The sequence below is a fragment of the Suricata suricatta genome, chromosome 6 (genome assembly GCF_006229205.1).
Source record: "Suricata suricatta isolate VVHF042 chromosome 6, meerkat_22Aug2017_6uvM2_HiC, whole genome shotgun sequence".
NCBI classification, from domain to species: domain Eukaryota; kingdom Metazoa; phylum Chordata; class Mammalia; order Carnivora; family Herpestidae; genus Suricata; species Suricata suricatta.
This window is the reverse complement of record NC_043705.1, coordinates 14,641,099-14,657,418: the sequence shown is the minus strand read 5'-3', so window position 1 is coordinate 14,657,418 and position 16,320 is coordinate 14,641,099. Positions and strand designations below refer to the sequence as shown.

Here is a 16,320-nt window from a genome sequence, read left to right as displayed (position 1 = left end):
TGGAACACCCTCCAGCTCCATCCGTGTCATTGCAAATGGCAAATTTCATTCTTTTTATGCCCGAGTAATATTCCATTGTATATATACCACATCTTCAAAGATTCCTTTTCAAAATTTCTTGCATAACTTGTTTAGTGGTCATAAATCCTTTAGTTTTTTTGTCTGGGGAAACTCCTTATCTCTCCTTCTATTCAAGAAAGTCAACTGTGTCTTCTGAATTTGGAAGTAGTGACTTTATGAGGAAGGGGTCCTGGATTCTCTGAAGAACATTGAGCCCTCTTCACCACACCTGGCAGTTCAGGAGAGTATCCTATTTATGTGCCTTTGACCTGCTGTTGTGACTGAGTCACTTTTCCTTTCAGTGTAATTATCTTCTCTAATTATATACCCGTTGTGGGCTGTGCTTGCTCTCTGTAATGTTAGTAGGACCCAGGCAGGCCAACTCTAAGAGGGCATGCCTGCTGGGGAATTTGGGAGCGGGGTGACAGTGTTATCAAAATTTGTGCTTGGCCACTAATACTATGCCAGATGCCCTGAAACACTCCAGTGGCTGGTGGCTGTGTGCTGGGGTTGCTAGAGGCACAAGACTGGGCACAGAGTATGAAGGTGGCTTGGGTGTGGCTGGGGCTTGTGTTCAACAGTTTTGGGGATGTGCAGCTGGGGTGACGTGGCTTAACAAAAATTTCCCTGAGCCCAGGGTTAAAGTTATTAGGTTGGTTGGTGTGGGCTGGTCCCTAGAAGACCTTGTGGACATAGCATCCTGCTAGTGCGTTATATAGGAAGTGTCTGTGCAGCCCTATCTCCCATAGATGTCTTTGTGTTTGTGCTGGCTTTGGGGAAGAAAAGTATCATCTGCCAGCTTTCTCATTTTTGAAGTCCCCTAACATGCTCCAAAATCAGTGTGAACAACTCTATCTTTTATTTTTTCCCTTGTGTTGTATAAACTGCCATTTTTATGTTGCATCTGTGTGGGTTGCTGTCTCCTTCAGGGCAGTGATCCAGCTATCACTCATCCTTGGGCTTGCCTGGGTGAGTCAGCTGATTTCTAAATCTCCAGACTCCAAGTCCCACTGGTTTTACAGACTCAAGGAATTCTGCCTCTTTGGTTTTCAAATATTATATTTGAAATATTATATTCCATGTGTGAACTTCCTGGTGTGAATGCCCATTTCTCTGCTTTCTCCATGTGTGTGGCTCCTTTTCTCCTACATGCAGCCTCCCTCACCTTTCTGACCTTCCTAACATTTCAGATGCAGCTTCATCTCCATATTTAGTTGTGCAGTTTGTTCTGCCAGTCTTCAGATTGCTGTCTGCTTTATTGACTTGGATGTAGATGATATCTAGTTGAAAATATGCAATGGGGTGAACTCAGCGTCCTCCAATTCTGCCATCTCCCCAAACTTCTTGCCAGAATGATTTACTTGTAAAGTGAGACATAAGGCAGAGAAGTCAAAGGAATGCATTTCTAGTGGTAAAATATCAAAGTCTTAATATCTGGCCAGGGGAAATAATTGAGTGTGATGTCTTCCCAGTCTTTTAAATAGTGTACCCAGTAAGTGACCCTGAGGCTCACACAGGCTGTGCTCAGTATCTGGACTTATGAAGGACCTCCTCCCTAGGAAAAGTTTCTGATTTCAGGGCAAATGAGTAGTAGTCTTTCAAACAAGACATGAGGCCTGGAAAGAAGCCCCTTAGTATCAGGACTTGTTTTCCTTTTTCAGCCCTGTGCAGATTTCTGCCTTAGAGGAAGGAATAGGATGAGGCATAAGAATCCTGCAGATCAGTGTTATAAGACTAAGATGAGGTGTGGTGAGTAGTGGTTTAAGACCAGGAAACCTCTTTCCAGTGGCCTAAATGCCTAGGGAAGGTCATTCCCTGTACCCAAAGACTGATGTTTCCTATGTGTGGTTTCCTTACAGGGAAGCTTCAGACAGAGCTTGGTAAGTGAACCCTTTTTGATTTTTTCTTCTTGTCTATATTTTAGCATCTGATTTTCCATGTATGTTCTTCTCATACCCCAACCAACTGTGATGCCCAGGAAGAATGCTGATAGACAGATGGGTGGCAGGAGAAAGGGGAAAATGTCAGGGGTGGGTGCAAAATGTAATGTATAAGCAGGGAGCAGTACTGACCTGGTGTTCTAATTCCATTTTTTCATGGCTGCTTCAGACTGGAGAAGGGCTGAAGGCCAGGCTGGTGAGTGAAATCTGTCTCCCTCCCACTGTCCACTTTACATCTCGACATCCCAGTCACTCATTCTGACTAACCAGCCATGCCATTCTGGTTTTTTCCACAGGCACATGGCATGCATTAATGTATATCACTTAGTATAAGTTATATTCTACTTTTGCTTTTCTATTTACTTTTATATTGTCCTGAGGTGTAAGCATATTATAAATCATTGGTGGAAATTATGGTTGCACATCAGAATGATCTAGATCCTGGCACTGACCCTCAAAGACTATGACTCATGGGTCTAGAGTGACATGTTGCCCTATCTGTAAATATTTTTCCCTATACCTTCTTCCATCCCCCACATAAAGCAATCAGTCTAATGTGTAGCTTTATTTTGTATGCAAAAGGTGAATTTCTGCTTTGTGCACAAACATTTTAGTTTCTGTAAATGATGTTTACAGTCTTGTGCTGTTCCCTTTTATTTTTCACTCATCACTGTGTTTTAATACCCATCCCTGGCACCATATCTTGTCTGTGTCTCCTTGTTGCAAAGTACTCCATTTTAGCCAGCCACCTTCTTGGAACAGACATCCACCCTGCCTATAACTCCATACCACCACACAGATTTCTGAATGAATAGTTTCAAATGTGTTGCCTTCTCGTTTTGTGTGGAGATTACTCTGAGATGTAGGCCCAGTAAGGGAATTGCTGGTCCATGGGGGATATGTCACTAAATGGGGTAGAGGGATTCCCCTAAGGACAGTGTCATTCTCCTGCCATTGACAGTGCATGGAGGTTCCACGTGTCTACATCCCATATGAGCCAGCTTTCTGTGTTAGCCTGTCAATGGAGATGATGATTGCTCATTGTTCCTTCAGTCTGTCCTACTCTGGACACTAAGAAGTTTGGCTAGTTTTAGTATGAGGTTGCTATCTTTCCTTTATTGATTCAAGGGGACATGTGTACATATGTACAGTTATCATCAACAAAGTTTCAAAAACTCAAGTCTTAAAATAAAAATCTGATGAATTAGATTTTATCAAAATTAATGATTTTTTTTCTGTAGGAAACCATGAACATAGCTGATAGGTGACAAACTAGAAGAAGGAATTTACAATGTTTAATAGCAGTGAGACATTAATATTCTTATGCAGATATATATTCATCAAATTTTTACCTTATGGTAAATGTTTTTGAAATTCTAATGAAGAACACCTTCCTCACACTTAGGTCATGAAGATACTCTCTTTCACTTTCTTCTGTTCACTTTATATGTTATGTGTATGTCTTTAATCCATCTGAATGTTGCTATGTAATTTGATGATGGTGAGAATCCAGCTAGTTTTCTCCATATAGTGAGTCAGTTTTCCCAGTGCCATCTACTAGACCATCTGTAGATAGGTCTATATTTTGACCACCTAATACTTCATTGTTTTTACTGTTATGACTTTTCTGGTACTCCAAAGTACAAGTTATCTTCCATTTCTGCTTCCTTTTAAAAGTTAATGGACATTTTTAGGTCCATTTTAAATTTTAGGATAAATTCACAAAATTCTTTTTAAAAAATCCAAAAGCAGTTTGCATGGGGTTGCTTTGAATTTAGGAATAAATTTAGAAAGAATCAGCATCTTTATAGAATTGAGCTATTCAATGAAAGAGCTATATGTTTTTAAAGTTCTACTAGTTATTCTGATGGGGTGCCTTGACGGTTAAGCATCTGATTTCACAGTTAGGTCATAATTTCACAGTTTACGAGTTTGAGCCCTGCAGGAGTCCTGCCTCAGGCTCTCCGCTGTCAGCACAGAGCTGGCAGAGCTCGATTTGGATCCTCTGTCCCCCTCTCTCTCTGCCCCTCCCCTACTGATGTTCATGCACATGTGCGTGCTCTCTCTCTTTCTCTCAAGAATAAGCAAACATTTTTTAATTAAAAGACACTCTTCAGGGGTGCCTGAGTGGCTCAGTTAAACATTTGACTTTAGCTCAGATCATTATCTCATGGTTTGTGAATTTGAGCTCCACATCAGCCTCTGCACTGACAATGCTGAGCCTCTCTCCCCCTCTCTTTCTGCCCCCTCCCTCACTATCTTTTTCTCTCAAAATAAATAAACTTTAAAAAATGAAGTTCTACTAGTTGTTCTCATGTAAAACCAGGTTTGAAAGGCCCTGCTATAAATTTATGAATCTCTGAAAACTTTTATTACTTTTGCTATTTTGTGACTTGTTGATTTCCCTGTTGTAAAGTAAAATAAGATAAAACAGAAATCCATTCAGAATGGTTCATATTAAGAAAGGAGGGAAGACAGAATGTCTAAAGGACATTTTAGGACAGGAGCCATGTTCAGCCAGGCCTCCTTGGACTGAACCTACTGGTCAGATTGAAGCTTCATGTGCAACTTTCAGGGCGTCTCAGCCACCTGTATTGGTTCTCTTTGCTCACATGCTTTGTTCTCCTGCCTTTCTCAGCACAAGGTTAGACTGCGTACACATCTCATATATCCCAGCACTGACACCCGACACCTACCCAGAGAAGTGCCGTGTGAACCCAGACCAGTCTGGACTCAAACTACCTGTCATGGTGGGAAAGAGATCATTGGGTTTGTGTCATTCCTCATGCATCTGGAGCCTCCCTCAGCATTCCAGAGCTACTGACGTAGATCTCTAAACCTGTTTTCCTTTCTGCTTGGTTTCAGAGTGGAGAGCAGCCCAACAATATGCAGGTAACTGAACTCAAGGGACTGTAACTTGTGATTGGATTGGCTGGATTTTAAACAGAAGGGAGGTGGAGAGATCTGAGATTACAGGAAAGGTCTGTTCAAGATCCAAGTATGGAGGCTGCACACACAGACACAGCATAAGTCTACCTTTGCACATATACAACATGACACATATGCCTGCATGTGCACATCTGATTATACTCACACATGTACATTTTTGTGTGCACATACCCTTCTTTGAAAGCACATCATTTTCTGTGTTTTACCAGATTTGTTTTCATCTGGCAGGAAGGCTGCTAGGGCCTATTTGTAGGAACTTCTCATTTGAAAGAAGAGAACCTATCACCCTAGCTTTGAGGGATGAGGTGTTAGAGTGCAGGGCATTGGACTAGATGATCTCAGAGGACCCTTTCAGTTTTAAAATCCTAACATTGCCATAAAACTGAGGCTCAGAGTTCACATGATGATCTGAAGGTCACACAGGGTGATAACATCAGTCCAGAATTGAACCAGCTATGACCCCCTTCCCCTTGACCAGGAGTTGGGGAAAGTGAGCCTGCCTCCATCCCCACAAATCTACCTTGTTTTCTATCTCTGCTCTCCATGACACCTAGTATGGCATTCAGGAAACTTCAGTTCAGGAAAGAAATATGATTCCTCCTAAGGCTTTCAGGTACTTAGGAGTGACTTACAAACTGCTTCAGTAAACAGGGATGGTTTCAGGGTGGGAATGACCACCAGGAACACTACGGTTTACCTGTCAGGGAAGGGGACAGGCAGGTCCCAGAACCGTCCTCAACAGGCCCTAACCCCGTGCCTCTGCACAGTGGATGTAACCCTTGATCCGGCCTCAGCGCACTGGAGCCTGGAGGTCTCCGAGGATAGCAAGAGCGTGTCTTCCTGTGCAACAGTGTCCGGGCCTGTGGGGGGGGACCCGCAGCGGTTCTCTGAGCAGACGTGTGTGCTGAGCTGTGAGCGCTTCTCGGCTGGCCGTCACTACTGGGAAGTGCATGTGGGACGGCGCAGCCGCTGGTTCCTGGGTGTGTGTCTGGCTACAGTGCCTCGCTTGGGGCCTATGCGCCTAAGCCCAGCCAACGGCTACTGGGTGATGGGGCTGTGGAACCACTGTGAGTACTTCGTCCTGGACCCACACCGCATCGCCCTCACTCTGCGCGTACCGCCCCGGCGTGTGGGCATCTTCCTGGACTGGGAGGCAGGAAAACTGTCCTTCTTCAACGTGTCTGATGGCTCCCACATTTTCACCTTCACTGACACCTTCTCAGGGACGCTTTGTGCGTATTTCAGGCCCAGAGCTCATGACGGTGGCGAACACCCGGATCCCCTCACCATCTGCCCATTACTTATTAGAGGGACACGACATCTGGAAGATGACCATGACACCTGGTTACAGCCCTATGAACCCTCAGATCCCACCCTGGGCCTGTGGTGAGCACTCTCTTGCCTGTGAATCTGGGTCTTTGGTGGCTTCCTGGATACCTGGCTGAGATTTGCTCTTCTGCTTCTACAGTGGAGGAAGCAAAGGCTGACATCACAAAAATGTCAGCAAAGGCTAAAGACTCAACACAGCAGAAACAGAACAAAAAGGGGAACCTTTGTTTATACATGTGTATACACATATATACATACATATACACATATACAATATATACACACACATATATGCATATGTGTATATTTTTTTTTTCTTTAAGAAAAAGCGGCAATTCCAATGCTTGTGTGTATGGTAAGACTAAGCAAATGAGTAACAATAAAATCATGTTGTCAGTAGTCACATTATGTGCTGTGGAAGACTAGAAAGAAACTGGAATGGAGGAAAGATGTAGGAAAATCTTACTGGATTGGATAAGAATTATTGTTTAGCTTGTATATTTTTAATACTTTTTATATATGTTTTCTAGTTCTAAAATTTCTAGAAGCAATGATACCTCATAAGCAATGAATTAACTTATTAGGCTTAGATCCCAGTGTTAAATGCCATTTCCCACTGAAATGAACTTGGAGAAATGGTTGATTCCAGGGTTGGAGCAGAGAAAGTACAGGTGAATCTGGAACATCTTGTATCCAAATCTGCTCAGAAACTGATGAGGGCATAGGAGCTAGGATGAAGAGGCTCCACTGTCCAGTTATGGGACAGTTTGAGCATTAAAATAAATAATAACAAGGATTGATCAACAAGGAATTGAGCAAATACAAAAATTCCTTAAGTGTGCTGAGAGGTTTTTCAGTCAGAAAACAAATACAAAAATACAGAAAGAAGAAAGAAGAAAATGAAAGAATAACTCTGTGAACTCACGTTTTTTACTATGTACAGATATATGGAGCACACACACATGTGATAGGTAGATAGGTGATAGATAGACAGATAGATAGATGTCTACATAGACGTGTGTCTGCATGCATATGGTTCCGAGCTCTGTCTGTTTTTGACAGCTTAGAAACAATAACACTCCAGTACCAATAAACACACCTAGTATCCAGAATTTAGTGTTTGGTACTGTTTTCCACTAAAAGAAATGAAGGTTCCTTTAAGAAATGGTGGATTCCAGGGCTGAAGCAGGGAAAACACAAGATAGGTGTGATATAATGATTAATGAAAGTATATATTTATTTGCTTTTCCTCCTAGACTCTAGCACAGAGCTCCTAAAACTCTTAGAAGTTCCTAAATGGTAAAAGCTATAAGGGTGGCTTTTAATATTCATAACAAGCACCTTTTGGAAAGCCCCCTAATGAGGGGGCAGGTTATCAGAGGAACCAAGTATGTAAATGAAAGGTTAAAACTTAGACCCACCTCCCACTTTCCGCCTCCAAACTTAGATGGTGAAGAGAGGCTGGAGATTAAGTGCCTGGTGATTAAATCTGGTGATTACCAGTATTGCCAATGACTTAGTAGAGTATATATAATGAAGCCTACATAAAACTCAAAAGGACCAGGTTCAAAGGGCTTCCAGGTTGGTGAACTCTTGGAGAGGTAGAGAGAGTGGTGCACACAGAAAGCGTGGAAGCTTCACACCCTTACCCCATTCCTTGCATTTTGCATCTCTTCCATTTGGCTATTCATGGGTTATAATAAACCAGTAATCTAGTAAGTAAACTGTTTTCCTGAGCTCTGTGAGGTGCTCTAGCAAATTATCAAACCTCTGAAGCTTGTGAGAACCTCCAATTTATAGCTGTCAGAAGCATGGACTTGCAAGGCTATGTAAAATGAGAGGCAGCCTTATAGGATTAAGTCCTTAAATTGTGGAATATAACATGATCTATAGGTAAGTAGTGTCAAAATTAACAGCTTAGTGTTGAAAAAAATATACCAGAAGTGGTCTAAAAGATCTTGTACTAGAAAGTAAGTAAGTACTCAAAGAATGAAGGGGAGATGTCAATTTGACAGAAAATTCAGCTTAAAGAAATTCCATTAGCCAAATATGAACATCACAGTAATTAATGGACCTTACAGATAAGTAAAAATAGGAATCCAAGGATATGTGTATCTACACTGACATACATAAATAAATGAATATCCAAATAAGAGAGAAGAGAAAGTTCTACTCTACAACAGAAGTTTCAAAATGTTTCCCACAAAATAGTAATTACTTATTAATGTAGAAGCACAAAACACTTATCAACTTTACAATGGAGGAGACTGGTGGACTCCACATTAACAGAGTGACAAGAGTTAACATCACCAGATATGACATAAATTTATACCATGTTTCCTGATGCAAAGCAGTGAAAAGAAAACAACAGCATCAATTTGAAGGTATTCCTGCCCCCAAAATTTATAAATCATGAAGAAATAGACAAGTTGGCTTATACTCTTAAAAAATGTCAAGGTCATTTAAAATAAGGCAAGGCTAAGGAATTATTTCAGATTGAAGGAAACTATAGAGACAGAAAACCTAATGCAATAGAGTAATATATAGAGATAATAATAAAGGAAGGCAGTGGTATCAGATAAGTGCTAAATGACTGGGTTTCTGGGAAAAAAGCTGTAGAATTTGTTCATTTCCATGGTGTAAATATTACCACTGTGACTGATTTCAAGACATTGATTTGACATTATTGATGGATTTGGGAAGAAATGCCCCCAACTGGCTCTCAAGACATCAGCACCAGCGCACCACTGATTTTATGGGATTCTACATAGGGCATTTGGCCATCTATTGTGATTGTTTCTCCAACAAATCAAATAAGTTCATTTTTGAGCTTATGAAAATATGCTTGGCTACTTGTTATAGTACTGTTCAGAAGACATGAATAGACACTTATCCAAAGAAGACATCCAGATGGCCAACAAGACACATGAAAAGATTCTCAACATCACTCAACATCAGGGAAATGCAAATCAAAACAAAATGAGATATCACCTCACACCTGCCAGATTGACTAAAATAAAAAAACGCAAGAAACAACAGGTGTCAGCAAGGATGTGGGAACCCTCTTGTACTGTTGGTTGGAATGCAAACTGGTGCAGCTTCTCTGGAAACCAGTACAAAGGGCACTCAAAAAATTGAAAATAGGACTACTTTATGATCCAGGAATCACACTACTGGGTATTTATCCAGAGAGTAAAAGAACACTAATTCAAAGGGATACATGCACCACAATGTTTATAACAGCATTATTACAATAACCAAGATATGGAAGCAGCCCATGGGTCCATTGATGAATGGATAAAGAGGAGAGACAGAGAGAGAGATGATAGATGATACATAGATAGATAGATAGATAGATAGATAGATAGATAGATAATACATAGATAATGGAACACTAGTTAGCCATTAAAAAAAACAATGAAATCTGGTTATTTGCAACAACATGGATGCTGCTAGAGAATATTATGCTAAGTGAAATAAGTCAGTCAGAGAAAGACAAATACCATATGATTTCATTCATATGTGGAATTTAAGAAACGAAACAAAAGAGCAATGGGAAAAAAGAGAGTGAGAGACAAACCAAGAAGCAGACTCTTAATTATAGAAAACAAGCTGATGGTTACCAAAGGGGAGGTGGGGAGATGGGTAAATAAGTGATGAGGATTAAAGAGAGCACTTGTGTTGAGCATAGAGTATTGTGGGTAAGTTTTGAATTACTAAATTGTAATTGAAATTAATATTACACTATGTTACCTTACTGGATTTAAATTAAAACTTTAAAAAACTAAAAATAAAATTAAAACATTAAAAATGCTAAGAAAAATAATGGGGAAATGGAGAAAGAGAGAGAGAGAGAGAGAGAGAGAGAGAGAGAGAGAGAGAGAGAGCGCAAAATTGAGAAATAGACTCTTGGGATGCCTGAGTAGTTCAGTTGATTAACTGTCTGACTTTGGCTCAGGTCATGATCTCAAGATTTGTGAGTTTGAGCCTTGCATTGGGCTTTCTGCTGTGAGCACAGAGCTCACTCTGGATCCTCTGCCACCCTATCTCTTTCTGCCCCTCCCCTTCAAAAAAATTAAATGAACATTAAAAAAAAAAGAAATAGACTCTTAACTATAGATAAGAAACTGATGATTATCAGAGGGGAGGTCAATCAGGGGATAGGTTAAAAAGATGATGGGGATTAAAGAGTGCACTTGTCATGATAAACACTGGGTGATGTATGGAATTGTTGCATCACTATATTGTACCCTCAAAACTACTATTACACTGTACATTAACCAGCTGGAATTAAAGTTAAAACTTTAAAAAAGTTATAGCCTTATTAATATACTATGTATGATATTCAGAAAAAGTTGGTTATGTATAATCATTTGTATTAGTGTGCAAATATTTTGGGGTCCTACTCACAAATGTTGTATGATAACATTAAAAATATGTTCCTTGACTGTATACAATGATTATTCCTTTAAGATTGTTTTTATACATTAAATAAGAAAAACAAACAGCTGATACAAAAGGCAAGCTAAATTATTTTTAAGTAGCTAATAGCTCTACCAGTGCAATTTCAGTAATGGGGAAGCCCAGGTTTAATGTTGGAAGGGATCTTAGACATTAAGCTACATGTTTTGTGAGTCATACAGTCCATGCTAGAGGCCACCCAAGAGGCCAGAATATTCATAATAGAAACCAGAGTCTCTGTCCAGTCAAACCACATGACCTGCTTGAAAGTTTCTAAAAATAGTACATGGGGTATTCAGTTCTCTCCACTAATAACATTTTTCATGTAGCTATTCCTCAAAACTAGGAAATAATAAACACAGCACCTCTGTGTGTACCCCAATCCAGTGTAAAAATACAACTGTGAAGTAAGGCTGCCTTTGCTTGAGGCAGCCTAGGCATGGCTCACTCACAAGTGCATGCAGAGCAGAGAGAGGACCTTAACCTCAACAGTAGATGGGAATCAAGTTGTCATTGGCACCATGGGAATCTTACAGAGGAAACAAATATACCCATAGACTGAGCACTTCCACACATTTTGGTGGGCTTATAAAGTGGTACATTTTGAGGTCAATTTTGCTAATGTCTACCAATTTCTTTTTTTAATTTTTTTAATGTTTATTTATTTTTGAGAAACAGAGAGACAGACCGTGAGGAAAGGAGGGGCAGAGAGAGAAGGAGATACAGAATCTGAAGCAGGCTCCAGGCTCTGAGCTGTCAGCACAGAGCCTGAGCTGTCAGCACAGAGCCTGGTGCGGGGCCCAAACTCACGAACCATGAGATCCTGACCTGAGCTGAAGTCAGACACTTAACCGACTGAGCCACCCCAGGTGCCCCTGTCTACTAATTTCTAAATGTAAGCATCCTCTGACCCAACAGTTCCAAATCCAGAAATCTGATCTATAAAAATATGCATACCAGCACCTAACTATATAAGAGGATGTTCACTGCAGCAATGAAAGTAGGGGTGGAATACCACATATTTGCTACTAGGGAGAATGGATAAATTATGGTCTGTTTATACTATGGATACTGTTGCATCATATATTTTACAGGGAGGGTGTGTTATTGCTTTTGTAATTAAAAAAAAGTAAGTCAATGCTTTTTTCCATACACCTCATGCAAATGGAAACAATTACAAGAAAATATTTTTAAAATACGTAATTGCAAGTCAAAACCATCTGCTTAGATAATCTTAACACTGCAAGGTAGGACATGACATGTTTTCATGTCTTTCATATTTTTCAAATCACTGCTTTTGATTGCCTCTGTTGAGCCCTTCTTTCTTGTTTCTCAATAGCAGAGCCCACAATGTTCATATAACTTTAACAATTAAGTTATCTGTCCAATTTGCAAACTCTGGTGTCCTATCCATTCTGCATCTGGCCGACTGTGTGCCTGCTGTAGGGAGGGGGCACTGTTCTGCCTCTAGAGACTTCCTCTTCCTTCCTCTGACAGGTTTTTGCCATTCTCTCAATGTTGAGGCAAAGAGAGATGAAGGAAACAGTGCAGCCATACCCTCTTGGGTCTTCCCCATTCTTCAGTTTCCTCAGACTCAGCTGGACCCCTAAACTCTGCTTCATTTGTTCATGCCAGGACATCCCAATATTCCTGTGATGTTGGGTCCCCTCATTTGGAGATTACATGCATGGGATGGATGGCTCAATTTAGATAGTTTCAAAATATTCTTTTGACAGAGGAAACTCACACTTTGTGTGTGTCCTGTGTTAAAGCAGGAGTTGGGCAGGCTGTTTCCAAGGACAGCACTCTTCAGTTTTCTCTTTCTCTGGGCAATTCAACAATCCTATTATATAAGATACAAAACATTTGAGTGGCAAATTATATATAATGTTTTTAGGGTTGACCTAGTGGAATGGCAAGTACCCCCACCCTCCTCTCCATGGGGGACAAGGAATTACATCTCCCCATGAACATTCCACTTCTAAAGCCTTGGTCATTTCCCCTCTCCAGTGCCTTTCCCATTCTCTGGCTCCCTCCCCAGAACAAATGAGCTCCTTTTTTTAGCCACCTATTTATTTCACACTTTTTAAGTTACAGTTTAGGGTCAATGCAAATCAATTCTATAAGAGGAATCAAAGCATAAATATGCAAATTCAAAGCAGATATTCAACAGAAAAAAATACAAGCATAAAAGCAGGTCCATTCATGCACATGCAGCAACATAAGACCCAGTAGATGCTGTTTCAAAGGATAGCAATGCTTGCTCTTTCTCTTAAAGACTGTGGCCACATCACAGGTTGAAAGCCTCAGCTTATCAGTATGTGTTCACATATGAGCCAAATAAAGAGAGCGGGGAAGAGTGAGGGACACAGATCAAGGGAGACTACTGAATACTGAAAATGAACCGTGGACTGAAGGGGGAGGGTGAGGGTGGGGGTGATGGTCATGGTGGGGGGCACTTGTGGGGAGAAGCGCTGGGTGTTATATGGAAACCAATTTGACAATAAACTATTTAAAAAATAAAAATAAAATAAAAAAAATAAAAATAAAAAAAATTTTAAAAATGCTTTTTACATTGAAACTACTGTAAAAGATATATTGTCCAGAATTAAGCCTCCTCTCAAGCTATAGTACCAGTTTCTAACATACAAAATCTGACTGATACAGAAACTATTCCAAATGTAACATCTGGTTCTTAAATGTTAAATAAGAGTTTTTTCCAAAAATAATTTAAGGGAATTATTGCAAACTTAATAGTTTTGGTATGGCATCTTTGGTTTGGCAGTCACAAGCCTGGATCTGGCCTTCACCCCACTCCAATTATTCCATGTGCTTCCTTCCCAGGCTTTTCCATAGACTCATGCATCATGGCTCCAGGTAGCATTGTCTGGTGACTGTGTCTGCTTCCAAAGTCCTTGCCTGGAACTTGTTCCTGGGCACCATGGTTCATGGCCCCTCCATATACCAAGGAGACTTGGGAGGTTCTTCCTCTGGCCAGCAAACCCTTGTGTACTAGCTGCCACAATTGGCATCAGGCTGAGGAATTCTCATTGTCTTCCTCTTTCCCAGCAATAATTTGGAGATGATTTTGTAGACCAAGGCCCAAAGCCATGCCATTGTGAGGCTGTGTGTATCTGTCACTGTTGCTTGCCTCCCTCCAATGTTCTCCAAGCCTTTCCTAGAAGGTGATCTTGAAAAACAGGAGACTCAGGAGAGCCCTAGGACTGGGAAACAGAAGTAGTGGGTGAGTTGGTTAGCATGGGGGCACTGGCAGAGTTTTTTATGGCCTGAAGCTGGTTTTGGAAGGATGAACCCCACACAAATGGAGGCCCACCTGTTATCTGACTTCTACTAACCTGGGAGCTCACAACCTCATTGTAGGATCAGGAACTGACCACATTTTTTTTATTACAGTTTATTGTCAAGTTGGTTTCCATATAACAACCAATGTTCATCCCACCAAGTCCCCTCTTCCATGCCCATCACCCATCTCCCCATCTCTCCCAGCCTCCACCAACTCTCAGTTTGTTCTCAGTATTTAAGAGTCCCTTATGATTTGATACCCTCCTTCTCCTTAACTATTTTTTCCCTTCCTCTCCCCTATGGTCCCTGACCACATTTTTAAACTGTCACTTTTTTAATGGACAGATTGCTCTCAGTAGGTCAAAGAAGAAAGAAAAGGGATCAACAGTATTAAACTAAACAAGGTCAATGCAAGGAAATGGGTTGTTTAATTTAAATTGAGTCCCTCTGTTGACAACCTTGGGAGGGAGCCTCAAGCACAAAAATATATAGCCTAGACTTCAGGTTTCTGCTGTGCTATGTAAAGACCTTTGCAGCATCACTCCCATCATTACAACAATAAAACAACTGAATGAACTGGAAAACAATAATTTTTTAGATCCATCAGAGAACTGAGGTCACAAGAAGAACATTTGCCCTGAAAACTGGAGATAAAGGAGCCATATATCTACCAGAGCACTTTGTCCTTCCTCCAGCTCTCTGTAACAAAGGCCAGAACTCAGGAGAAACTACTTTATTTGACCTGGGAAAGGGAAACTAGCCAACTCTAGCCCCTTCTAACCTCCCTGTCACATCTAAGGTGGAGGGAACTGAGAAATATTTGCAATAGTCATATCTCAGCAGCAAAAACCCGTAAAAGATGAAAGACTTAATCATAGGGCTAGAGAATACTATCCCTTCCCAATAACCTACCATCACAGCAACAGAATCTCTGCACAATATTATAGTTGTGCACAGGATTATAGTTGGAAACACTCTAAAGGTCAGATTCCATTCAAGAAAGACTTTCCAAGGAAGACAAAAACAAGAACACTAGAAGAAACTGAAATCTCAGTTACAGCTACATAAAACATAGTGTAAGTCCTAACCAATCAGCATAAACCATCACACCAAATCTTAGATAATCACAAAGGTGTGACAGGCAACCAAGAGCTAGGGCAGGGTTGAATGATAAAGTTTATCTCCTATACAAGCCCACTCCAGCAAGACTGGAAGAAGTAGCTGTTTCTCCTAATACATAGAAATAAACAGAGCCAAGCAAAATGAAGAAACAGAGAAACATGTTCCAAACGAAAGAACAAGATAAGCTATCAGGAGAAAAAAAAGACTTAATAAAATGAAAGGAATTAATTTATCTGATAAATAAATTAAAGTAATGTTAATAAAGATGTTCAACAAACTTCAGAGAAGAATGGGAAAACACAGGGAGAACTTCAACGAAGCTGAGTAATATATAAGAAAGTACCAGAGGGTGGAGCCAAGATGGCGGAGAGGAAGGGAGCTCTGTAAACTCCGTCCACACCATTTATTGAACTGAGAAGGATAGTACGTTCATCTGAGAGAGCGGAAGGAGAAAATACGAACTCCAGAAGGAATAGAACCTCAAGGATATCTGAGTGGGGGCGAACGAGGGGAGATCCGAGGACCGGCCAGCCTGGGACGGGCAGGGGAGGTAAGATCCCCAGCCCAATGTGGCGCAAGCGCAAAGTGCCCGGGAGAAAAAGGGAAGAGACAGAGTCAAACACGCTCATAGAACTGTCTCTGGGGAAGGGGTATAGAACGCTTGGCTGCACTTGGAGACAGAAACCCACTCCATAGATAACTGCTGGGTAGCGGGGTGCAAGAGAAGGAATAGCCTCCAGCCCTAAACCATCTCGGCGGGGAATCAAGGGCGTCTGTGTCTGTGAGAAGCAGCTGCGCTGGGGAGGCGCGCTCCCCGGTGGGAAGCGGCCGGAGCGCGACTGCGCCAGGCGCTAGCAATTCGAACCTGGTTTTGGGAAGGGGACCACGGACCGCATTTCCACGGCACACCTCGCCCCCTGCACGGATTGCACGGATCCCAGGTCCCCACAGGGAAAAAATAAGGTGCGCACCGACGGGACCCTCAACAAAGAGTCGGTGACGGGTGGAGGCCTGGGCGCGCTCTTAGAATGTAGGAGCTCCCAGCTCGTTTCCAGCAGCGCACAGCGTCTTGAGCAAAGCAATCGGAAACTAAGAGAGACTCGGTTTTTTGCTTTTTGTTTTCTTCCTTTCCCCCATTGCAATCGCGATCCTGACT

At 41.4% G+C, this 16,320-nt stretch overlaps 2 protein-coding genes across 2 annotated transcripts in view; one reads left to right on the top strand and one right to left on the bottom strand.

Moving 5' to 3' along the window:
* The window catches only part of LOC115293357 (olfactory receptor 2T33-like), a 42,637-nt gene that overhangs the window by 20,177 nt on the left and 6,140 nt on the right, over positions 1-16,320 (bottom strand). The gene's annotated exons all lie outside the window — the stretch shown is intronic.
* BTNL9 (butyrophilin like 9) lies at positions 1,758-6,677 on the top strand. Its single transcript, XM_029941680.1, has 5 exons — positions 1,758-1,809; positions 1,920-1,940; positions 2,170-2,196; positions 4,866-4,892; positions 5,717-6,677. The coding sequence occupies exons 1-5, from the start codon at positions 1,758-1,760 to the stop codon at positions 6,337-6,339; spliced, it is 750 nt and encodes a 249-aa protein (XP_029797540.1). The 3' UTR covers positions 6,340-6,677.